Consider the following 25,130-nt stretch of genomic DNA (forward strand, 5'->3'; position numbering starts at 1 on the left):
AGAAATGAGTTTATTAGAGGGACAGCACATGTAGGATGTTTTGGTGACAAGGTGAGGGAGGCGAGATTGAGATGGTTTGGACATGTGCAGAGAAGGGACATGAATTATATTGGTAGAAAAATGCTGAAGATGGAGCCACCAGGTAGGAGGAAAAGAGGAAGGCCAAGGAGGAGGTTCATGGATGTGGTGAGGGAAGACATGCAGGTAGTTGGTGTAAAAGAGGCAGATATAGAGGACAGGGTGGTATGGAGACGGATGATCCGCTGTGGCGACCCCTAATGGGAGCAGCCGAAAGAAGAAGAAGAAGATTTTCTTTGTTTGTTGAGGCCCAAGGCTGTGATGGTAAAATCGTATGTGCTCATTTCAGAAACCTGTCAAGCTCACAGAAATAGTCCACTAAATATGACCTTGAAATTGAGAAGGAGGCGAAGAAACACACACTCAGACATCAACGTTTCATAACCGCTTTAAAATACAGGGTGCTCTGAGTTAGACTGGAGGTATTTTTATTCAGTCCATTCAGCAGGACCCATGGGGACCCAACGAACACAAACAAAAGAATGATGGTTTTTAAGGCTGATTAAATGCTTTTTTGACACTTTAACAGGATGCTACATTGTTTGTCACATGACAAAGGCATAAATTAAAAGATGAGCAGAAATGTTCAGAAACAGGCAGGGCAATCAGGATCGAAATCTCGCTCAAGAGCTACATAAATCATTATGCTCTACTTTGTGGAATATTGCATGGTATAAATGCAGAAATGTACAGACAATATATTAAATATTGGTTTATTGACTGCATCAAGTGAGCCCCTTTTCCATGTCTGCTTGATCACCGTTTCTGAGTTGCAGTTATTTATTGCAGTTATTTATTGATTACATTACAGATGGCCAGAAGCAGGAAGTGAGGTTGGATGGCTCCGAAGCGAGGCACTGCTTTAACGACCTAAATCCAAACACACAATACAAAATCACTGTTTATGCTCTGCTACAGGAGGCAGAGGGCCCTGCTGTGACCATCATGCAGAAAACACGTGAGTTCTTTTCACTGTCAGTGGCAACACGTGTGCTATTTAAAACACACACATACAGGAAGAGCAGCAAAAGAGCTAGAGAAACACAAGACCTTCAGACCAGTCAGTATTGAGAATCAAACAGCACTGCACAGCAATGAACATCTCCCAGCCAATCAGTGATGAGCATCTTTATTTGATAAATATTTAACGTCCGTAATAGTCACAGATTCAAGTATATTTTATAGCAATAATTCAAACGCATTTGCTAAATCTTTTTCTGTTGGAGTTGCACGGTCCTACCCAGAGATACGGCACCTCCACGATTACTTCCGCCACAGGCTTCAGCTTGTGCACAAACACACTCATACCCAGGTGCACTAACAGACATCCACACACTCACAGAAGTGATAATTACTCACATTACTTGTGAATGCGGTGAGGCAGCAGACAGCAGCTCCCAGACTCGCATTTAATTTATGACTTTGTTCTGAAGCGGGTAGCGTAAAACTTGACGCCGAGGCTTATCCTCATCATACGTTCCAACGCGTAAACACTCGAAGACTGTCACCGATCTCATGAGTCAGGAGGTTCGATCAGACATAATCAGACAGTTTACAGAGAAGAGAGAGACACTACATCCTCACTTCACTTCCTACCCAAAGCATGTGTAGGCTACAGAGGAACTGTTTTAGAATAAATCCTCGACAGCTGGTGGTTTGAACTGTATAATCTAAACGGTTGCCTGCTCATTCTCTTTCCTCTTTTGTCTTTCATTGTGTGTGTTTATCTCGGTGTGTGTTCTTGCAGTCCCAGTGCCCACAAGTCCTCCCACCAGGCCTCCTACCACCTCACCAATCCCCACCATCCCTGTAGCCAAGGAAGGTAAGCCTCAAACACTGTCGGAAACCTTCAAATTATATAAAAAAACAACATTCCAACTATAACACGATGGCATTTTTAAAAGTTAAAGAGTTTTCCCTGCACATTATGTACAGCATAAACCCAGTTGGGTTTATTTAATCTAGCTTTTTCAGCAGTAACTTTTAAGACTTTTAAACATTTTTAATGGCTTTGAGTTTGCCTAAATTTATAATTTCACTCAATCAGAAATTCACGGTGAAGAATCAACATCAGAGCGTTACCATGGAAACACAGCCTCTCTATTTCTTTTTTCTTTTGGATTCGGTAGAAGTTTAGAGCTCAGTGGTGTGATGCTGAAAATCTGATTTATTTGAAATTTATTTGAGAAAGAAATGAAGACAAAATGAAAGAGACAAATAATTGTTATTGTTATCATTATTATTGTTATTATTATTAATATTATATAATTACTAATATAAATATATTTGTAATTATATAATTATTAATATAAATATAAAGCTACTGTATGTATTATGTATATTTTTTTATCATTTATGTTTTATAAAAAACAAATGTATATTATTATATTTATTTGTATTGTACCTGTTATTAGTTTGTACTAATCACTGTTGCTGTGGCACTGGTCAATCTGTATTCCTAGTGCTTTATCAGTACGGTGCTGCATATTCACGACATGAATTATGACTTAAATTTGATTTTCACAGAGCGAGAGCAAGTAAGAGAAAGCAAGCGATAAAGAGAGAGAGAGAGAGAGAGAGAGAGAGAGAGAGAGAGAGAGAGAGATTTTTCAGTGCAGATTTAGTTAATAAACATAATATAATTGTTTAAATGTAGTCTTACTCACCAAAAATGTACTGTAATGGATTTTTTTATAGACTTGCTTTTTATTTCTGAATTATGCAAAGACAGAACACAGCACAGTTCAGCATTACTTAAGGTTACTGTCGTTTAAATCACTTAGAGTTCGGGGTTAAACCCATTCAGTTCAGGAGACCAGACAAGTAAATAACAGTAAAAACTGAACATGGTGTCCAGATTTTTGAGAAATGGTGGTTAAAAAAAATTACAATTATAAAAATAGCTTTTCATGAGGGTTCTTAGACTTATTTACATTTACAGCATTTGGGCAACACCCTTATCTGAAGTACCTTACAATTATCTCATTTATACATCTGAGCAGTTGAGGGATAAGGGCCTTGCTCAAGAGCCCAGCAGTGGCAGCGCAATCCACTTGCACACTGTGTGATTTTGGCAATACTTTGTTCGTCTAAGACAAATTTTGAAAATAAATAAATAATTCCTTAGATTTCTAGATTTCAGACTCATTCCTACAGTGTGGCTTCTCCCAAATTGACCATCAAACCAAGAACCAATATGGGTGCAATTAGCACGACAACTTCAAACCCCCTCAGGGAAAATGTCGAAGCGTTTCACAGTACAGCAAAAAGAGAAACTTACCAAGTTATGGCGGGAAAAGGAGTGTTTGTATGAGGTTTTTATTATCGAGGCATGTCGTCAACCAAATTCACACTACAGATCGTTTTTGTTTGGGGCTAGCTATTGAGAACGCGAGTCTGTACGAGTCACGGATCGATGACGTAAAACTGGGATCACATTCAGACGGCCTGAGACCGTGTGCGCCCGCCATTACTTTTCTGATCAGAAGTCCAAAATCTTAACCACTGAGCCCACTATGTGAATCGTTCAACTAGAGGCCTGTAAAAAAAATGACAGCAGGCAAACTTTTATGACAACTCATGTTCTCCTCTGTTTCTCTTTCTCTCACTCTCTCTCTTTCTTTTGTTTCGCTCTCTCTCTCTTTATCTCTTTCACACACACACAAACACTAAACTTTCTTTCTCCATTTATCAGTTTGCAAAGCCGCAAAGGCAGATCTGGTGTTTTTGGTTGATGGCTCATGGAGCATCGGTGACGACAACTTCCTAAAGATCATCCGCTTCCTGTATAGCACAGCCGGAGCGCTGGATGAGATCGGACCCGGAGGCACACAGGTCCGAATTTTCTCTTAGTCTCTTCTCATATACATTAACATTCACATTTACCCATTTGGCAGACACTCGAAAGCCACGTCTTATTTAAACACTATCTCGGTATCTAATAAAGTACTAGATACAGAGGATCCCTCTCTCTATTTATCTCTCTTCCTTTCTTTGTCTCTCTGTTTCTTTCTTTCTCTGTGCATCTCTCTTTCTCAATACAGGTGGCCATAGCCCAGTTCAGCGATGACGCTCGCACCGAGTTTAAGCTCAACTCATATGATAACAAGGAGAGTCTTCTGGATGCCATTCAGAGGATTTCATATAAAGGAGGCAACACTAAAACGGGTAGACTTGTCTTTACAGATCCTCTGTTCAAAGTGCTGTAGTGATGAGATGCATCAAAGCTACACTATATGGACAAAAGTATTGGGACTCCTGAACTTCCCTGCCATATGTGGTTCTTCTTCTAACTGTTACCAAAAAGCTGGAGGCACTCATTTGTTTGGGACGTTTTTGGCTGCAGTATGATAAAATGTTGCATTCACAAAAACTTGTTCCAGCATTGCAGTGCACAAACCGAGCTCCATGAAGATATAGTTTCAAGTCAAGTCAAGTCAAGTCAAGTCAAGTTTATTTGTATAGCGCTTTTCACAACAGACATTGTCTCAAAGCAGCTTTACAGAAAACAACAGTGAAGGTGAATGGTGTGCGTTTGTCCCTGATGAGCAGCCGTGGCGACAGTGGCAAGGAAAAACTCCCTTAGATGATATGAGGAAGAAACCTTGAGAGGAACCAGACTCAAAGGGGAACCCATCCTCATATGGGTGACATCAAAAGTTTGGTCATAAATCTTTCAACAATACAGAACAATTTGTGATCATCATAGATCCAGCATCAGCTTCTCCATGCCAGGGCCTTTAAACACTCGGCATCTACTTCTCCATGATCATCCATAGGTCCATAATCTTCACGAGGTGGGACGTGACTGGAGCTGGCCAAACCTCCGGATGCCTCGGGATGGGGAGAGAAAGAGAAGCAGTGGAGAGGAATTAGCGTAGCTGCTGTTCATGATATTAACAGCACAAGTTGATAATGTGCATGTGATCAGATGTTCTGGAGCACAAGGTTATGATGTGATGTGTGTTATGTGTAGGCTTTGCTAAAAAGATATGTTTTTAATCTGCACTTAAACTGGGAGAGTGTATCTGAACCCCGAACACTGTCAGGAAGACTATTCCAGAGTTTAGGAGCTAAATGTGAAAATGCTCTACCGCCTTTAGTGGACTTTGCTATTCTAGGAACTACTAGAAGCCCAGAGTTTTGAGATCTCAGGGAGCGTGACGGATTGTAGCGTGTTAAGAGACTGGATAGATACATGGGAGCCAAACCATTTAGTGCTTTATAAGTGAGTAGCAGTAGTTTGTAGTCTATTCGAAACTTAATAGGAAGCCAATGTAGGGACGATAAGATTGGGGTTATATGATCGTATTTTCTTGACCTAGTAAGAACTCTTGCTGCTGCATTCTGAACTAACTGAAGCTTGTTTATTAATGATGCAGGACATCCACCTAGTAATGCATTACAGTAGTCTATTCTAGAGGTCATAAACGCATGGACGAGCTTCTCTGCATCAGATATAGATAACATGTTTCTTAGCTTAGAAATATTTCTAAGGTGAAAGAAGGCTGTTTTTGTAACTTGATTGATGTGATTTTTGAAAGATAAGTTGCTGTCTAAAATAACTCCCAGGTCTTTTACCGTTGAACTAGTAGTTACAGAACAACCGTCTAAATGCAGGCTGAGATGCTGGAGCTTCTGTGTACTATTTTTTGGGCCGATGAGCAAAATCTCCGTTTTATCAGAATTTAATAGCAGAAAGTTATGGTTCATCCAATCTCTTATTTCTTCAACACACTCAGTTATGCGAGCTAATTGAGCTGTATCGCCTGGTTTGGATGAAATATATAGCTGGGTATCATCAGCATAACAATGGAAGCTAATTCCATGCCTTCTAATAATATTTCCTAATGGGAGCATGTATATTGTAAAAAGCAGGGGTCCCAGAACTGACCCTTGTGGCACGCCATAATTTACTAGCATTATCCTGGATAGCTCTCCATTTAAATCTACGAAATGGTAACGATTGGACAGGTAGGATTTAAACCAGCTTAATGCCTGTCCCTGAATACCGATGTAATTCTGTAAGCGATCGAGGAGAAGATCATGATCTATAGTGTCGAACGCAGCACTAAGATCTAGTAAAACTAATAGGGAGATGTAGCCTTGGTCTGAAGCTAAAAACAGGTCGTTAGTGATTTTAACTAGAGCAGTTTCTGTGCTATGATGGGGCCTAAAACCTGACTGAAACTCTTCAAAGATATTGTTCTCCTGCAAGTGGTTACATAGCTGGGCAGCGACAATCTTTTCTAAAATCTTAGACATAAATGGGAGATTTGAAATTGGTCTGTAATTCGATAGCGTGTTTGGATCCAGATTAGGTTTTTTAATGAGGGGCTTAATAACTGCTAACTTGAGGGATTTAGGGACATGACCTAACGATAGTGAGGAGTTAATAATATTTAAAAGAGGCTCACCAGCTGTATATAACACTTCCTTCAGTAGTTTAGTGGGAATTGGATCTAACTGACATGTTGTTGATTTAGCTTTCATAATAGCATCATACAGCTCTTCCTGTCCTATACATGTAAAACAGTGTAGTTGTGGGGTTGTAAGTACGATTGTGTCGGGAGATGCTGTCAGAGGTTGAACTGCCACAATTGTTTTTCTAATGTTATCTATTTTTTCAGTGAAGAAATTCATAAAGTCTTCACTACTAAACTGTGATGGAACACATTTTTCAGATCCCTGATTTGTTGTTAATTTAGCGACTGTACTGAAAAGGAACCTGGGGTTGTTTTTGTTATTTTCTATGAGTTTGCTCAGGTGTTTAGCTCTAGCAGCTTTTAGCGCCTGTCTGTAGCTAAGCATACTGTCTTTATACGCAATTCTAAATACCTCCAATTTAGTTTAATAAAAAGTTTGGTGAGGAAGCTCTCAAATGGCTTGATAAAGAGCGCTGACCTCAACCCTAGGCCTCATCACCTGACAAACATCAGTACCACCATTGTGGCTGAATGAACACAAATGTCCACAAGCACATCTAGTGGAACATCTTCCCAGAAGAGTGAAGGGAATTATAAGAACAAACTGAAACTAAATTTGGAATGCGATACTCAAAAAAGCACATACCGTACTTATAAACAGGTGTCCCCAAACTTTTGGCAATATAGTGTATGTATATAGTGTGTGTATAGTGTGTGTATAGTGTGTGTATAGTGTATGCATTGCCATCTAAATCAAATCATACTGGCCACACCCACAATACGTGGTGTAAGTTACATCAAAACACATGCTAGCGCAGTTAAACGGGCGAATAAAACTTAATAACACAAAGTTGTGTGACTGATAAACTCTGAACTCGGACCTTTGTTCTGTAGGAAGAGCTATGCAGCATGTGAAGGATGCGGTCTTCACCAGGGCCGGAGGAACCAGGAGGGGCGTGCCTAAAGTACTAGTAGTGCTGACGGACGGACGTTCCCAAGACGACGTCAATAAAATCTCCCAGGAGATACAGATGGAAGGTGAGTTATCTGTGTGTCCGTCTTTTTATTCACCCGTCAGTAGAGTTCACTGTGTATCGTTACCTAAATATATATATATTTACATTTATATAGAATTAAATGTCATCAAAATAATATAATATAAATAACCTACATAAAAACAATATGCATACGTGGAGATGAAGTGATGCAATATGATTATATTTATTTGACTAGTTTTGAGAGATATTGCATGTGAGAGATGTTTTACATTTCTTCTGCTCCAGTTCATCAGATTCATCTTGTGCCTCAGCACCTTTATCACATGTGATTGTGACTGTACACTGATCAGGCATAACATTATGACCACCTGCCCAATATTTTGTTGGTCCCACTTTTACTGCTAAAACAGCTGTGACCCTTCGAGCATCAACAGCATGAACTTCTTCAGCAGTTTAAGCTACAGGAGCTTATCTATTAAATCGGAACACACGGGCCTCAATGAGTCTCGGCCGGCCACGACCCTGTCGCCGGTTCACCACTGTTTCCTCCCTTGGAGCACTTTTGATAGATTCTGACCACTGCAGACCAGGAACAAGAGTCGTCTAGCCATCACAATTTGTCAAACTCGTTTAAATGTTTTTACTTGCCCATTTTTCCTGCTTCTAACATGTCAACCTTGACATTTTTTTTTTCTTGCTGCTACTAAATAAATCCCATTTAACAACAGCTATGATGAAGAGATCATCAGTGTTCTTTACTTCACCGCTCATAATGTTATTCTTGGTTGGTGAATGTTACTATGGTTACAGTTGTTTAAAAGGTAGCACATTAATAAAGTGCGGTGATTAAACTACCTGAAACTACCTGTGTGTTCAACAGTTTGAGCCCACACCCTACAACCAGTCACAATCAAGCATTCAGACATACCGTAACAACGTTGTTACACTCTGACTTTCTAATCGGACCACAGGATAAATTAAAATGTATTGTCTATATCAAGTGAAATCTATTTCAACTGCTGTCTAATGTTTGTATTCACTGTAATGTTTGTATTTGGCTCTAAAACAGTGTACTGAGATTCTATTTCTAGACAGATTTGCAGTTTTTAAGGTAATAATGCTAATATTAAACTCCAGGTTACATCGTGTTTGCAATCGGTTTTGCGGACGCCGACTACGGAGAGCTGGTGAGCATCGGCAGCAAACCCAGCGAGAGGCACGTGTTTTTTGTAGACGACCTTGACGCTTTCCGGAAAATCGAAGAAAAACTAATCACGTTCGTGTGTGAGGCTGCATCGGCGAGTGAGTCTCTGATCCAAATACGTGTGCTGATGTAAAAAACTAACAAAAAAATCTTGTTCTTGTATGAATGAAGGAGGGATTTTTTAATCGTCTACTACAGTCTTGGAATGATTGTTCTGTTGTGTTTTGCAGCTTGTCCTTCTGTAGCGATGAGTGGAAGCACATTACCAGGTCAGTCACACAAAGATATTAGTGCATTGGGTCAATACGCACAAAAGCATATTCATACGCTAATATTATTTATACCAGCTGTGGACAAATTGTCTTTAAAACAACTGATAGTAGTTCCAGCTTCAAAGCAAATCACATTTCAGTTAGACGTTTTTTTGTTTTTTTTTTGTCAAAATAGCAGTATATTTGTATATACAGCACATACACTATATGAGCAAATGTTTGTCAAGACCTGACGATAAAATTCATACAGTATGTGCTTTTTGAACATCTCATGATTCCCCATTTGCTTTTATAATAAGCTCCGATGTAACACTAGATTTTGGAGTGTGTTTCGTAGAGATTTGTGCACATTCCCAATGACAAGGGTGTTAATAAAGTCAGGAACTGATATAGGTGAGGTGAGGAGGCCTGGGGTGCAGTCAGTGTTACAGTTTAAATCAAAGGTGTTCAGAAGGGCTGAGATTCGAAGCTCTATAATGGGAGATCTTTCAATCCAACCCATGTATTACATATCTTCATGAAACTGGCTTTGCGCTCACGCTGGACCAGGTCAAAACATGAAATTGCTTGTTTTTTTGGTTTTTTTTTATTATTATTATTATTATTATTATTATTATTATTATTATTATTATTATTATTAACATTTGTGGCCATCAACATTTGAACAGTTTACATTTTTAAAACAATTTTAAATAAAATGCCTGCTTGGTTGAGTAATATATAGAATACTATTTTATAATATTTTATAACAAATAAAATAAATCAAATGAATGCAATACACCTTTTATTATTTTTATTAAATGTAATAATCAATTAAATTGGCACAAATAAAATTTTATAAATGGAAAAATTTAAATTAAATCGTTCACATTTGTTAGACCACATATGTATAATACAGATACAGTGTGTGTGTGTGTGTGTGTGTGTGTGTGTGTGTGTGTGTGTGTGTGTGTGTGTTTTTTACATTTTATATTTTATTTTTTAAAGATAAGATCTACTCAACTGTTTCTGCTTATTATAGCAGACTTTAACAAATGTCTTTAGTCCCCCTATCATTCATTCATTCACTCCCTTGATATGTGAAATTGTCAGGATTTTCTCCTTTTAAAAGAAATTCTTGAAGTTGGACATAAAACTCTAAAGAATCCATATCGCTAGCGTTAGCTGCTAATCTCTTCCTGTATTCTTTTGCATTTTCTAATCGTAAGAAAATGCATTCTAGGTGCATAGACTGAACAAACTTGCGGTCCACCACTTCATACTTTCTTGAAGGAACTCAGATTTTAATTATCTTCCGCACCTAAAAATACAATATATATATATATATATATATATATGCCTTTTCTGTCTTATTAACTTCGAGACAGAAACCAGAGGCTGTTATGAGAATTATAGCTGTTATAAAGTGATAACAAAAAAATAGTCTCATGGATGTTCTAGTTTATGAGTCATTTCAGCTCTGAACATAAACAGACTAATTAGAAAAGATAGTTTTTCTTCTCGTATGGATTGTTGCCATGTAATTTCTCACCTGTGTTTTCGAAAATCAGAAAAAACAAATTTAAGCTTTGAGGAATTAGTCATTGTTTACCCCTTTAGCTACACAATATGAGATGAGTCAGTCCTGATGGTAAGATTAACAGATATGGAATTGTGGACTTTTTTAATCTGATTTATGAGTCTGAGCAGGTTCCCTGATTTAAACATGACTGACTGTCTCAAACATTTGCCTATTATACAGGTTTTAGAATGATGGAAATGTTTGGACTGGTAGAGCATCTGTACAGCAATGTGGCCGGTGTTTCCATGGAGCCAGGAACCTTTAACAGTTTTAGTAGCTTCAGACTGGCCAGTGATGCCATGCTGGCACAACCCACCAGGTATACACACACACACACACACACACACACAAACACACAAACACACAAACACACCTTACTATTCTCGTAAGGAGATTCCTTTAACATAGATTTTAACACAGCATATTTATGCTATGGTAAAATTAATACAAACCTTTACCTCAAACAAATTTTAAATAAAAGAATTGTTTGGATTGGATGGATGGATGGATGGATGGATGGATGGATGGATGGATGGATGGATGGATGGATGGATGTGGATGGATGGATGGAAAAATGAACAGACAGACGGACAGACGGACGGACAGACAGACAGACAGACAGACAGACAGACAGACAGACAGACAGACAGACAGACAGACAGACAGACAGATAGATAGATAGATAGATAGATAGATAGATAGATAGATAGATAGATAGATAGATAGATAGATAGATAGATAGATAGATAGATAGATAGATAGAACTTATTTAGACAAGCCAAGCTCTCAGATATTCCTATCCTTGTGAGGACATTCGATTCACACCAAATGATAAGTACACACAGCACATTTTGGATGCCTCTGTATCTGTACATCAAATGATATTATAATATTCTGGGCTCAGTAGACAGTAAATAGTGTTTATTTTGCTTTTTTATTTTCCTCTGTTCTCTGCAATTACCAAGCTGTACAGATTATAGAGCTTCATTCATCATTTCCGTCTCACTTTGATGTGGAGACAGTGTTATATCCTGTAGATTCACATCAATATACTACACTGCTTGTTAGCTTGCTTCAACAAACACACACACACACACACACACACACACACACACACACACACACACACACACACACATTTTGAGGGCATCAAAGTTGGTTCAGATGGCTAGACTTTAAATCCTTAAGTAGGATCTTTGGATGGATGGATGGATGGATGGATGGATGGATGGATGGATGGATGGATAGATGGATGGATGGATGGATGGATGGATGGATGGATGGATGGATGGATGGATGGATGGATGGATGGATGGATGGATGGATGGATAGGTAGATAGATCAATAGAGAAATAAATCTATACACATATAACTTTTGATTGTGTTTCGATTTCAGGTTCATCCACCCTGAGGGTCTGCCATCTGATTACACAATCACCGTAGTGTTCCGCCTGCTTCCTCAAACCCCCCAGGAACCCTTTGCATTATGGGAAATTCTTAACAGCAGAAATGAACCCTTAGTGGGTGTCATCCTAGACAGTGAGTAAAAAGAGAGAGAGAGCGATAGACAGACAGAGAGAGAGAAATCGAGAGAGAGCAGTAACATTATTGCCTTTTCTTTTGTGTTTCATTTCTTTTTTTTTTTTATCTGTCTACAGACGCAGGGAAAACACTGACATTCTTCAATAACGACTACAAGGGTGATTTTCAGACCGTAACATTTGAGGGTGCTGAGATTAAGAAGCTCTTCTACGGCAGTTTCCACAAGGTGAGCGCTCACCAACTCCATCACGTTCAGTACGGAGACACAAATAGCTATAGACAATGCAGAGCTGATCTGCTCTCCTCAGGGTTCCCTGCATTTCAGAAAAGTATGAAAAAGAATGGAATTTGATTTTAAGTGATTTCCAGGTCTGGAAAAAAGAACACAAAGTATTTCTGCGTGTTACTGGTGTTTCTAAAACCTACAATTAAGAATTTGTAAAAAAAATATATTTTTTATAAAACCAAAGCAACATTACACGAATCCGGATAAATCAGAAAACGGCATTTTCATCTAAAAACGCTCCTTAAAGTTGCTCATTCACACTAAAACGCCTGAAAACATTTACGTCCCTGTACTGCGCATGAGCAAAACGAGGTTAATTTGTATGAGCTACAAAATTAATAGCACACATTAGAGATTCTAACTCTGATAAACACCAGGGATTGTAACATGACGCTTGTTGGAATTTGAAAATCATTCAGTTCAGATGTTAAATATAATCTTAATAATCTTTAGGAAGTCTGCATATTTGAGTCTGAATAAGGTTTGACATTTTAAAATAAAAAACGTGTAGAAACCCTGTCTACTGTAACAGTGTATGTGTCTGCTACCGGTGTTGTTCCCTGTGCCTCCATGCTTCCATGATTCCATGCTCCTGGCTACACTTCAAAGGAAGCACTCAGTTACGTTTACAATTTGCTACAGTCTTATTTTAAGATTCCTTGTGTATGCATGTTTACACCAAAGACAATCTATTTTACTCCCGGTTTCTGACGCCTGGTCTATCCGTGACAGTACGCTACTCAGACCTCTTTAAAGCACAGCCCATGAAATGAGCTATGAGAACAGGGGTCTTCTCACTAAGGATGACTGAAAATAGAACTTTATTTTGTCTGTGATTTCGATTGAGCAACCTGCAGAATGAGCCAGGCTTGACTTCAAACACATGAATGACATATCAACAGTTCAACTTCATGATAAAAAAACCCCACTTATTATTCATGCCTCAGTTAGCGCTGAGCAAAAGACAAAAGACATCTGTTTTTTCTGAAGGAGGAATTACTGTTGTGATGTGTTAAAGTGCCAGAAATAAACATTATTTTAAAATAATTAATTATTGTATTTATTAAAAAATACAACTTCTTTCACCACTAGAACAGTAGCTTTTCTCCTAATTTATTAAGCCTTACACACAAGACATAGGTGATATTATTATTATTATTATTATTATTATTATTATTATTATTATTATTATTATTATTAATATTATTGCTATTCTTTTTATGAAAAATAATCATTAACATGAATTAATTTGAAAACATAATGCTTTATTGACAGCTTAGTGGGTAGTAATAATGGAAATATGTGGTTGTGTGTGTGTGTGTGTGTGTGTGTGTGTGTGTGTGTGTGTCTGCATTCCTGGCATACATGATATTGAAGATTCAGCTTTTTTGGTTCTATTTAGCATTCAGTCTCCCCTTTAGACTATTATCTATACCAAACATGCTGTTTGTACAGCCCATCGAGAAAGCGAAGGAGAATTTGAGTGTGTGTGTGTGTGTGTGTGTGTGTGTGTGTGTGTGTGTGTGTGTGTGTGTGTGTGTGTGTGTGTGTGTGTGTGTGTGTGTAAGGCATGGAGAGGAAAGCTTTTGTTCCCGGTTCAATTCCTCTGTAGTTCCTATCTTCCAGATTTTCATAATAGCGTTTTTGCAGGTTTTCTGGGAATGTGAACAGATTTATATAAATGTATTACATATAAAGTTTACGTTAATAACATACTACATTCATCCAAACATGATTTTATCGATTGTATTACATTTAATATAAACAATATTGTATATTATTCATTATATTATATACTGTATCTCATTTTAGTATCTTCTCAAGGGAAAATACTAAAGAAATGAAACTTGGATATATTTTAGAGTAGTCAATGTGCAGCTTGTACAGCAGTACAAATGTACTGTCCTCTAATAACTCAGTTATGATGTTTTTGTCTGCTTGACAGAACCATACAAATTTGTGTATCTTGTATTAGAGCAGTTAAAATTTGGTGCTTTGTACTTTTCTCATACTGACCACTGGATGTTCAACATGGCATTTAATGATAAAGACTCTCTGAGGATTTTAAAATGAGAATTGTTGCTTTTCACAAAGATGCCGAGGCTGTAAGATCTGTAAAACCCTGAAACTGAGTTACAGTACAGTGGTCAGGGTCATACAGAGGTTTTCCAAGACGGATTCCACTCTGAACAGGCCTCAAGAGGGTCCATCAAAGAAGTTGAGTCCTCACGCTGTGCTTGAAGTGCAGAAGCTGCCTTCAAAAAACAGACGCATGAGTGCTGCCAGACTACACGCCACATACTGCAACAAGTCAGTTTACACGGCTGTTGTCCCAGAAGGAAGCCTTAGTTTGCTGAAGACGACCTGTCCAAGAGCAAGAATTACTGGAACCATGTCCTGTGGTCTGATGAGACAAGGATAAACTTGTTTGGCTCAGGTGGTGTCCAGCATGTGTGGCGACTCCCTGGTAAAGAGAACCGAGAAAATTGTGTCTTGACTACAGTCAAGCATGTTGGTGGTAGCATCATGGTCTGGGGCTGCATGAGTGCTGCTGGTACTGAGGAGCTGCAGCTCATTGAGGGAAACAAGGATTTCAACATGAACTCTGACATTCTGAAGCAGAACATGATTCCCTCCCTTCAGAAACTGGTCTGAACGTTTTCCAACATAATAACGTACCTGACCTCCAGACCTGATCCCTACTGAGCACCTGTGGGGCTTCTGAAGCAAAAGATGGAGAAGCACAATGTGTCTAATATCCAGTTCTGTGATGTCATTATAGAGAGGTGGAAGGGGATCCCAGCAACAACCTGTGCAGCTCTGGTGAATTTCATGGCCAGGAGGATTAAAGCAGTGCTAGAAACAATGGTGCTCACACAAAATATAGGGTGTACTAACATTTCTCGCCAGTTATTTAGACATTAATGGCTGTATGATAAGTTGTTTTTAGAGGACAGTAAATCTGTACTGCTGTACAAACTGCACATTGACTATCTAAAATATATCCCTTGAGATAATAATAAAATGGTTGCTGAAATGTGAGTGGTGCACTTACTTTTGTGAGACACTGTATATTATTAATCATGTATTTGATTACAATTTAATGGCATGTCTACTATATTCAGCTCCTTAGTAAGTACATGAACTAGCATCCAACATTAGTTTGCTAGTTTCTTGCTGCAGATTTTAGGCAAGCTACACTCTATAGACAAATGTTTGTGGACATAAGATTGGTATGAGCTTTTCGAACATCTTATTCTACATTTACTGTTATGCTGTTATAATATTCTCCACTCTTCAGGGAAGATCTTTCAGTAGATTTTAGCGAGTTTGTGGAGATTCATTCAGCTACAAGGGTGTTAGTAAAGTCAGGTACTGATGTAGGTGAGGTGAGGAGACCTGGGGTGCAGTCAGCGTTCACATTCATCCCAAAGGTGTTTAATTAATTTGAGCTCAGAGCTTTATAGCAGGCCACTCAAGATCTTCCATGCTAACTCATATAAAGTAGATCTTCATGGAGCTGGATTTGTGCACATGGGCAGTGTCAACACGTTTGGGTCTCCCAGTTCAAGTGAAAGGAAAATTCAATGCTACTGCATCCAAAGACGTCATATACAATTGTGTGATAACTTATATAACTTTTATGACAGTTTGGGGAAGAACCACATATGAATGGAATAGTCAGATGTCCCAATACTTTTGTCCATATAGTGTATGTAGGTTAGGGGAAAAGGCTGTTAATTCTAATCATGAAAATTTTACTATGATGACATGATAATTAGATGAGTAATCTGAGGTACAGCTCTCCCTCGTAACTTCCTGCAATTACAAACATCTTCTGTTTATTTGGAAAAAGTGTCCGGTTTGATGCAATGCAGTAAATAAATTTAAGTAAAAATGATATTTTCTCTTTTTTGAAAAATTGTCTCCACACATTGTTATGTCTAATGTCCTGTGCAAATTGTATAATAATTGCTAAAGACGTCTTGAAACAGTGTTATGCAATACACACACACACACACACACACACACACACACACACACACACACACACACACACACACACACACACACACAGATGCAGATACAAGTGCAGATCACGCAGTCTTTATTAAACATTAAGCAAAGTCCTAAATAGCAGGCAGAAATGGTGGTCAGAAACTAGCAAAAAACAAGATCAGGCGCTGAACGTAACAAGGGGCGAAAGACGGTAATCCAATACGTAATACAGAACGACTCTGTTAGTCTTTGGAGCTTTGGAAAACCTAATTGAAAGTGACTTCTCAAGCCGTGTGTGTATATGTTTCCTGTGAGTCAGTATCTGTGTCGGCCATATTGGAAGGCTGTGGTCATTGCTGGGATTTTAGGTCTCCAGAGGACAGTGACCGGACACACAAAATTACTTAATTATTTTAAAAATATTAAATTACTTCTAATATCTAACCCGGTGTCATTACAACAAGTTATTTTGGTCAGGGTTTAAAATTTAATGTTTAACCACATTTTAAAGCTCCTTAAGCGTCCACTTTTCTTTTTCCATTTTAAAGATTACATTTACTGTATCTCTCTATTGATTTTACACTTTTGAACTTACTTTTAATGAATCTTTGCCCAAAAGTAAGCAGTTCTGTGAAAAATGTGTGTGTGTGTGTGTGTGTGTGTGTGTGTCTGTGTGTGTGTGTGTGTGTGTGTGTAGTTGCATATAGCTGTGAGTAAGACACTGGCACAGGTGATGGTGGACTGTAAGCTGGCTGAAGAGAAGATCATTAACGCTGCTGGAAACATCACTACTGACGGCATGGAGGTTCTTGGAAGAATGGTCCGATCCCGTGGAGACAGGGACAACTCTGCACCGGTGTGTGTGTGTGTGTGTGTGTGTGTGTGTGTGTGTGTGTGTGTGTGTGTGTGTGTGAGTGTGTGTAGACTTAGTATATGTTTGACTGTATTTTTTTACTGTATGTTTCTGAAAATTAATTAAAAAAATTGTTTTTGTAATGTAATTATATAATTAATTGTACTCAAGATCTATGGTCCTAAGTGTGTGTGTGTGTGTGTGTGTGTGTGTGTGTGTGTGTGTGTGCTTGTGTGTGTGTGTGTGTGTGTGTGTGTGTGTGTGTGTGTGTGTGTGTGTGTGTGTGTGTGTGTGCGTGCTTGTGTGTGTGTGTGTGTGTATGTGTGTGTGTGTGTGTGTGCGTGCAGTTTCAGCTCCAGTTGTTTGATATAGTGTGTAGTACATCATGGGCTCGTCGAGACAAGTGCTGTGATCTTCCCAGTCTGGTAAGCACTTTGTCACACATAACAGAACACAGAGCTACATCACACAACATAGAGCTTCATAACAGAACACAGATCTACATCACACAACATAGAGCTACATAACAGAACACAGAGCTACATCACACAACATAGAGCTTCATAACAGAACACAGAGCTACATCACACAACATAGAGCTACCTAACATAACACAGAGCTACGTCACACAACATAGAGCTATCTAACAGAACACAGAGCTACGTCACACAACATAGAGCTATCTAACAGAACACAGAGCTACGTCACACAACATAGAGCTACATAACAGAACACAGAGCTACATCACACAACATAGAGCTACGTAACAAAACACAGAGCTACATCACAGAACACAGAGCTACATCACACAACATAGAGCTACGTAACAGAACACAGAGCTACATCACAGAACACAGAGCTACATCACACAACATAGAGCTATGTATTAGAACACAGAGATACATCACACAACATAGAGCTACGTAACAGAACACAGAGCTACATCACACAACATAGAGCTACATAACAGAACACAGAGCTACATCACACAACATAGAGCTACGTATTAATACACAGAGATACATCACACAACAAATAGCTTCATAACAGAACACAGAGCTACATCACACAACATAGATCTATGTAACAGAACATAGAGCTAAGGACTAAAATAAGTTGTCCTCGCCACATAGTGTGCAGCTGAATGCAAACAGTCCAGACAAATGACAGAGCAAACAAACAATATAAGACAGTGTGGGACAAAATCACAAAATAACGCTGACCAGTAAACCTACTGTATAATGTGTTATAGTGTGAAATGAGAGAACAATAAACAAGAGTGTACTTGTAAAACATAAACACAACATGTAAAACATGCAAACCCGCAACAGCAGCAATCATAAGGTGTGCAAAACAGCATGTAAACAGTTATAATCTTATTATAATATAACATGGGTGCTGCTGTAGACATGGATGTGTATAAATAGTAGTGAGTATTGAGTGTGTGTTTAAGTTCCGGTTTGTAACAGGTCAGTAACACACAGTTGAGTGTGTGTGTGTGTGTGTGTTTGTGTGTCAAAATCCATATTCATGGGATTTTTTTAAACCATATTAATGCAGTTTTTGTTTTTGTTTATTGTGTGTGCTGTTGTTGTTTATAACGTTGTTGACTTTCAGAGGAAGGAGGCTGATTGTCCAGCACTGCCTCGAGCTTGCACATGCAGTCAAGACAGTAAAGGCCCTCCTGGTCCTCCTGGACCTCTGGTACACACACAAAGAGACACTTTCAAATAAGTCTTCAAAATGTGCCTCAAAGGTCATTACAAACTCAAAGAATTTTGTGTGTATGTGTGTGTGTGTGTGTGTGTGTGTGTGTGTGTGTGTGTGTGCGTGTGTGTGTGTGTGTGTGTGTATGCACTTTACAGGGAGGTCCTGGTATTAGAGGGTCAAGAGGAGATCGAGGAGAACCCGGCCCTGTGGTACAGTCTGATTATTATGGTCTGATTGGTTGTACAGCACTAAAGCGATAGGATTATTGTTCTTATTTTCTGTGCGTTTGTGTGTGTCACAGGGTCCAGTGGGTCCAGTTGGAGAATCGGGAGTACCAGGACCTCAGGGCCCCCCCGGCCCCCAGGGACACAGCGGGCGATCTATCAGAGGCCCTCCGGTAACACATAAACACACATGAGTGTATGACTGTGTTATCAGCAAAATGTAGATGCTGTGTGCTTTTTACAGCTATTGTTTTTCTGAAAGATTTGTTTAAGTGATAAATACCTGAGAATCTGCTCATTTAGGAGCTGAACGTGTGTCGGATCTCAAAAAAGAAGTGACCTTAGAAAGTTTGCTATGAACCGTTTGTCATTCTTGTGCATGGCAGATGAATTACCTTGGCAAAGATAATCCAGAAATGAAAGCATGTCAAGATTGGTGTGTGTGTGTGTGTGTGTGTGTGTGTGTGTGTGTGTGTGTGTGTGTGTGTGTGTGTGTGTGTGTTTAGGGTGGTCCAGGTGAGAGAGGGGAAAAAGGTGAAGCAGGACCTCGAGGTACTCAGGTAAAAGCTATAGTATTGCTCAAACTCCAATCTAACACACAGTGTGGATAAAAATAACTGAATATTAACCTGTGGCAGGATCCGTTTCTATACAACAATGCATTATTTACAAGAATCCACAGAAAATATCAGAAGTAACAGTTGCATTTAATCTAAAAAAAAAAAATGTGCGGAAATGGTCGGCTTTTAAATAGTGTATTTTTGGCAGTCTGGAAAACCCTTGCAGTTTTTGTGTTTTCTACAATCAATAGTTCTAAAATCTGCATTTTTCCTGAAATGAAGTATGTTTAAAGTACTTCAAGAATACTTTTAAGTCTGGTCACCCCTAAAATGAAAACGTAAGACATTCCCACATATGTTCCAAGATTTTATTTTAAATTCCACTAAAGTCAAGTCAAGTAAGCTTTATTGTCATTTCAAGCATATACAGTGCAGTACACAGTTGGAAGAAAAAATGATAAGGACAACGATGACCATAATGAAGAAGTTTATAACAGCATAGAAGTGACAAAATACATGAAGTATATTGTGTTCATCGGAGTCAAAAAGAACACAGAGCAAATTCTGCCCAGACATTTTACAATGTTTTCCCTTAAAAGTGTAAAGAGGATTTAGCCTTTAAATGTAAATTAAGTGTAGGAAATGATTAAAGAAACACACGGCTGTGTGATACCACTACCGAGTCAGCAGGTGGTAGTCACCAGTATTTACACCTTTGCAGGTGCCGGCCCCTCAGCATGGTCTCGGACTCCTTTTGGTTAAGGATGTTCTTTGATAGCTTGCTGCCTCTCAAAGACTCATTAAATTAAGACTATAATTAAAATTCTTCATTAAAAATACATATTTACTTTTGTGAAATTTAAGCCGTTTTGCGGATTCAATTTGGCACATAGCTATTTTGTTTTGCGAATGGTCCCGATTTATCGCGGAAAATGTGAACTTATAGGGAATTGTTATTATGGAGTTTAATGTTGAAATAAGGTAAATTATTAAAGTATTTTAAAAGAAGGTTTTGGGTTCATGATCATTTTAATAGATATCAATCAGTGTTCGACTCATTGATATCATTATATGAATAGATTGTTGCACTAAGAGTAACATTAGAGTCTTTTCACATAAACTACGCAGAGTCTTGTGACAAAAATGATAACAGGAACATTAGAGCCATAATAAACCATAGTACTTTAAATACTTAAGTACAGGCAAAAACTATTGTACTTTTACTCGAGTGAAAGTTTAAAGGGATACATTTACTTTTACTGGAGTCATATTTTACCTGCTATATCTCAACTACATGCTTTGTGCACTTCGTCCACCACTGGTATACATACAAGTTATCTAGATTTCTAAAAATCTGTTTTTCAATACAGGGCATCCCAGGAAACCCGGGATCTGCAGGACGGGATGGCCCTCCAGGACCCAGAGTAAAGTCTCTTTCATTTAGGATTGATGTATAGAAGTATTCAGATTATGTAGCATTAGCTATGATTGGCTAACACGTGTTCTGCTCCACAGGGTTTGCCAGGCAATGACGGACCACAGGGCAGAACAGGGCCTCCAGGAAATATAGTAAGTACAAGACACGTGCACACAAACACATAAATTCAGTTATAATTAATTGCATGCATAATATTACGTAGCATACAAGTTATTTTACTATGTAGAGCATGCTCTTACAATGGAAATGCTTCACACGCTTACAGTTTACATCAGTTCTTCCATGTTTTATTTTCAAATAGGGATTAATAATGTGTGGGTGAATGTTTAAGTACACGGAAAGTAAAAATTCTGAGATTTAAGTTGCCTAAAAGTACTTCACAGATAAAATGTTTGTGAATATATAGATATAAAGCTCCAATCCTGCTGAACAAATCTGGGATGAAAATAAACGCTGATTCCACTTCAGGCCTCCACTTATCACCTACATCACTACCTGACTTCACTAACACTCTTTGTAGCTGAATGAATCTCCACAAGCTCACTCCAACATCTAGTGGAGCACCTTCCCAGAAGAGTGGAGGTTATTTTAACAGCAAATGGGAACTAAATGTGGAATGGGATGTGTAAAAAGTACATACTAATCCTATGGTCAAATGTCAACACCCGTTTGTCTATTTTGTGTATATCTTTGCATAGCTCATAAAACATTATATACAGTATGTAAGGTATCATGTAACACAATCGCAGGTAAACTAGTGCTTTATTGAGTTCAGGGCAGAATAATTCAGAAATGCGGGGCAAAATTGAAGAGGCAAATCAGGGTCAAAGAATAATCCAATCTAGGCGAAGCTGTAATCGAGAACTAGACACAGAAATGAATCTTAAACTGCATAATCAGTACTGCATTCAAAATCAAGCGGCTTGGTCAAGTTGGGCTTACAAACACAGGACCTGAGCCATATTTTGCGACTCGACAACAAAAAGACAGTGGCATTTAAACACAAGCTAACCACAGGGTAAACGGAAACAGCTGTGAACAATAGGGACACATGGAAACTACAAATCAAGACAGAAAACATGCTCCTCTCCATGAGCTCCAAGCAGGCATCGCCCAGGAGGAGGGGAGGAAATCTTTTTTTTCAACAATTCGATTTATCAAAGCTATGTGCTAACCAGAGGTGGAAAGTAATAAATTACATTTACTCATCATGTCATTGAGTAGTTTGTTGTGCCCTTCTAACTTTTTCAAGTAGCTTTTAAAAGAAATTTTTTTTATTTAGTACTGTATGTTTTGTTTAAAGTATTGTACTTAACTTCATTTTAAATCATATCCGTTAATATGTAATATAGCACTAAAGTCAAGTTTTTCTGACTTGTATCATTCTAACGTATTACACCACTACACACTGTTTATGCAGGAATATAAACAAATCTCACATTATTCTCGCAGAGTATTACGGATTTGACATTTTCAAATTGACATTTTCAATCATACTGGCGATCAAAAGTCGCAAAAACGAGACAATCAGTTTGAGTCTTTTAAACATTAGAAATTTCAGGAACCTACAGTATACTGTATATTTGATTTACAGGTTTCAAATAGCAATTTATCAGGTATAGATGTATAGACAACAATTTGCGGTAGATTACACAAAACATTTTTGACACACTTTCAATTGTACAGACCATCACAGAAAACAGCATTACAGTATGTAGAACATAAAAAAAAAAAAAAAAAAATTGTTTTATTGCTTTTTGCATTTATTCCTGTGCTTATCATTTTCCCTCCCAGTGGTCAGGTTGAAATCTGTGTTCAGTAGCTTAGACCTTTCTATAAATTCAGTCCATGCTCTATTAAATAGTGTATAACCCTGTAACGTGGCCCTCTCTCAGTGCAATGTGACCCCTGTTGTCTTTAGAGCAACTGCTGCATCTTTTGCTCTGGTTTGTGAAAAATGACCTTTTATTCTTTTAGCATCAAACTTCTGGAATAAATGTTTTATGCATCATTGCTCTGCCTGCCATAATGCATGCTTCAACATTATTATGCACACATAAGAAGTTCATATAGTTGGTTAAATAATATATAAAATAATATTTTAAACAAAAAATGTAATATAATAAATCAGATGAATGCAATCATTTTGCTTACATTGGCACACATTATATTGATTTAAATAAAATAAATGGAAAAATGTAATTAGATATTTTACATTTGTTAGTCCCCATTTGGTTAATACAGATGTTTATGTAAGTGTGTGTGTGTTTGTTTTACATTTAGACAAACACCATTCATTCCAGATTTCAGTGAGATTATAAACCATTACTGGGTACAGGTGTAGAAGTCGTCCTGAGTTGCTCACATGACAGTGTTTATGATCAAAGCAGCAGTTTAAAGATACAAATCTATAGAATCTGGCTGAGGTTATACACTAAGTGAGTATCCATATGGATATTGAATGCTTTTGTTATAACTGAACTATTTAAAGTAAATGTCAAGCATTGAAAATATTAAGAAGCATTAATTTTGAAAGCTCAATTTCTCTTTAAGCCATACTTTGAATACTTCTTTAAGCCATGCAGAACCTTTATGAAGTTTTCTCTGACAGCTCTCAGAGGATCAGAATGAACAGCGATCGCTCTTTCATCTCTTTCCCCCGTAGTCTTATTCCTGCCTCGCCCATGTTTAGAATGTTAACGCCAGAACAACCAGCTCTGGCACGAAACTTTAAGCTCTCGCCGCAGAGCAGCGGCATCATATACAAGGCTGTCTTCGCTTTGATCTCACAGTGTTCCCTCTTTCATCCCACCACCATGCCATAAAGAAGCACCGACTTTGTCTCTTTAATCTGGAACTCAGTGCGTCTGTGTTATTACAGCTGCTCTGTGCTCTCTGCAGGGAGGACCAGGAGCTCCAGGGGCACCGGGTCAGAACGGCCCTCCAGGACCCACTGGCGAACAAGGACCCCCAGTAAGAACACAGGGAAATGGTTGGGTGTTGTGTTTGTAATGTATGTCGGGTGAAGTCAAGGGAAGTCATAACTCTTTGCAAATACACTGCTTAACCCTAAACTACTGTTTAATGCATGCAAGTTTCTCCCCTCCAGCATCTGCATCAGAATAATATAACAAGCATTTTTTTTACCCAGACTGCAACGGAATGGTTATAGAAAGCTCCATTTTTGTTCAGTTGTTCAGAAGGTCCCTTAACTGCTCTAGTGGAAATTTTCAAAAGATTATTAGAAAGATCATTACAATATTTCAGCATTTGAGAAGGCTGCTAATGACTTTTTAATTACATACAGATTTAGGCTGCAGCAAAGGTTTCATCTCGACAGTCAAAAATTCAGTGAATGTGGCTTGTAAACGTTTAAGAGGCTGGAAAGACATCATTTAAAATGCAAAAAAGTAAATCACTTACATTAAGTCTTTTTTTTTTTTTGTCTGTAAGCAGACATAATGCACATTTAAATGCTGCAGAGTGATCAAAGTGAATTTGTGCTTCAGAAATTAAAACTTTGTTTTTGGAAGTTTATAATGCCATTACATTTACATGTATGGCGTTTGGCAGAGGCCATTATCCCGAGCGACTTACAACTGAGCACTTGAAGGATTAAGTCTTTGATCAAGGGACCAGCAGTGGCAGCTTGGTGTCCAATGCCTTAACTCCTGAGCTACCACCTGCCCACCTGTTACTAAAAGTGCAGAAAAGTGTTTAGAATGGTCCAGAAAGCCTTCCATTTTTAGATCCCTTGTCTGAGACTTGAAAACAAATTGTTCATAACTATTTTTTAAGCTTCAGTAAGCTCTTTATATCAAGTCCCTGGTCAGGCTTGTGGTGGATCCCAAATCGATAACGGAACACCAGAAGTGAGGCAGGAATACACCCTGCAGAACAGTGTATGTCTTTGTTATCATGAGTACAGAAATATTAACTTGAACATCTCTCTTTGTCTGTCTTAGGGTCTCTTAGGTTCA

At 38.3% G+C, this 25,130-nt stretch overlaps 1 protein-coding gene across 4 annotated transcripts in view; it reads left to right on the forward strand.

Annotated features, from left to right (window-relative positions):
- Window positions 1-25,130, forward strand: part of col14a1b (collagen, type XIV, alpha 1b) — a 98,954-nt gene that overhangs the window by 66,563 nt on the left and 7,261 nt on the right. For all 4 annotated transcript variants that reach the window (XM_083546909.1, XM_083546908.1, XM_083546910.1 and 1 more), the window contains 20 exons: window positions 890-1,036; window positions 1,826-1,900; window positions 3,773-3,912; window positions 4,122-4,245; window positions 7,398-7,541; window positions 8,639-8,803; window positions 8,936-8,974; window positions 10,719-10,857; window positions 11,935-12,077; window positions 12,197-12,306; window positions 17,063-17,221; window positions 17,566-17,643; window positions 18,836-18,922; window positions 19,084-19,137; window positions 19,230-19,325; window positions 19,659-19,712; window positions 21,083-21,136; window positions 21,228-21,281; window positions 24,052-24,123; window positions 25,116-25,130. The exon at window positions 25,116-25,130 is cut by the window's right edge and continues 21 nt beyond it. In XM_083546909.1, the coding sequence (XP_083403035.1) occupies window positions 890-1,036; window positions 1,826-1,900; window positions 3,773-3,912; window positions 4,122-4,245; window positions 7,398-7,541; window positions 8,639-8,803; window positions 8,936-8,974; window positions 10,719-10,857; window positions 11,935-12,077; window positions 12,197-12,306; window positions 17,063-17,221; window positions 17,566-17,643; window positions 18,836-18,922; window positions 19,084-19,137; window positions 19,230-19,325; window positions 19,659-19,712; window positions 21,083-21,136; window positions 21,228-21,281; window positions 24,052-24,123; window positions 25,116-25,130 (1,949 nt within the window). The remainder of the gene's footprint in view (window positions 1-889; window positions 1,037-1,825; window positions 1,901-3,772; window positions 3,913-4,121; window positions 4,246-7,397; window positions 7,542-8,638; window positions 8,804-8,935; window positions 8,975-10,718; window positions 10,858-11,934; window positions 12,078-12,196; window positions 12,307-17,062; window positions 17,222-17,565; window positions 17,644-18,835; window positions 18,923-19,083; window positions 19,138-19,229; window positions 19,326-19,658; window positions 19,713-21,082; window positions 21,137-21,227; window positions 21,282-24,051; window positions 24,124-25,115) is intronic.

This window comes from Silurus aristotelis (genome assembly GCF_946808225.1).
Source record: "Silurus aristotelis genome assembly, chromosome: 7".
Taxonomy (NCBI): Eukaryota; Metazoa; Chordata; class Actinopteri; order Siluriformes; family Siluridae; genus Silurus; species Silurus aristotelis.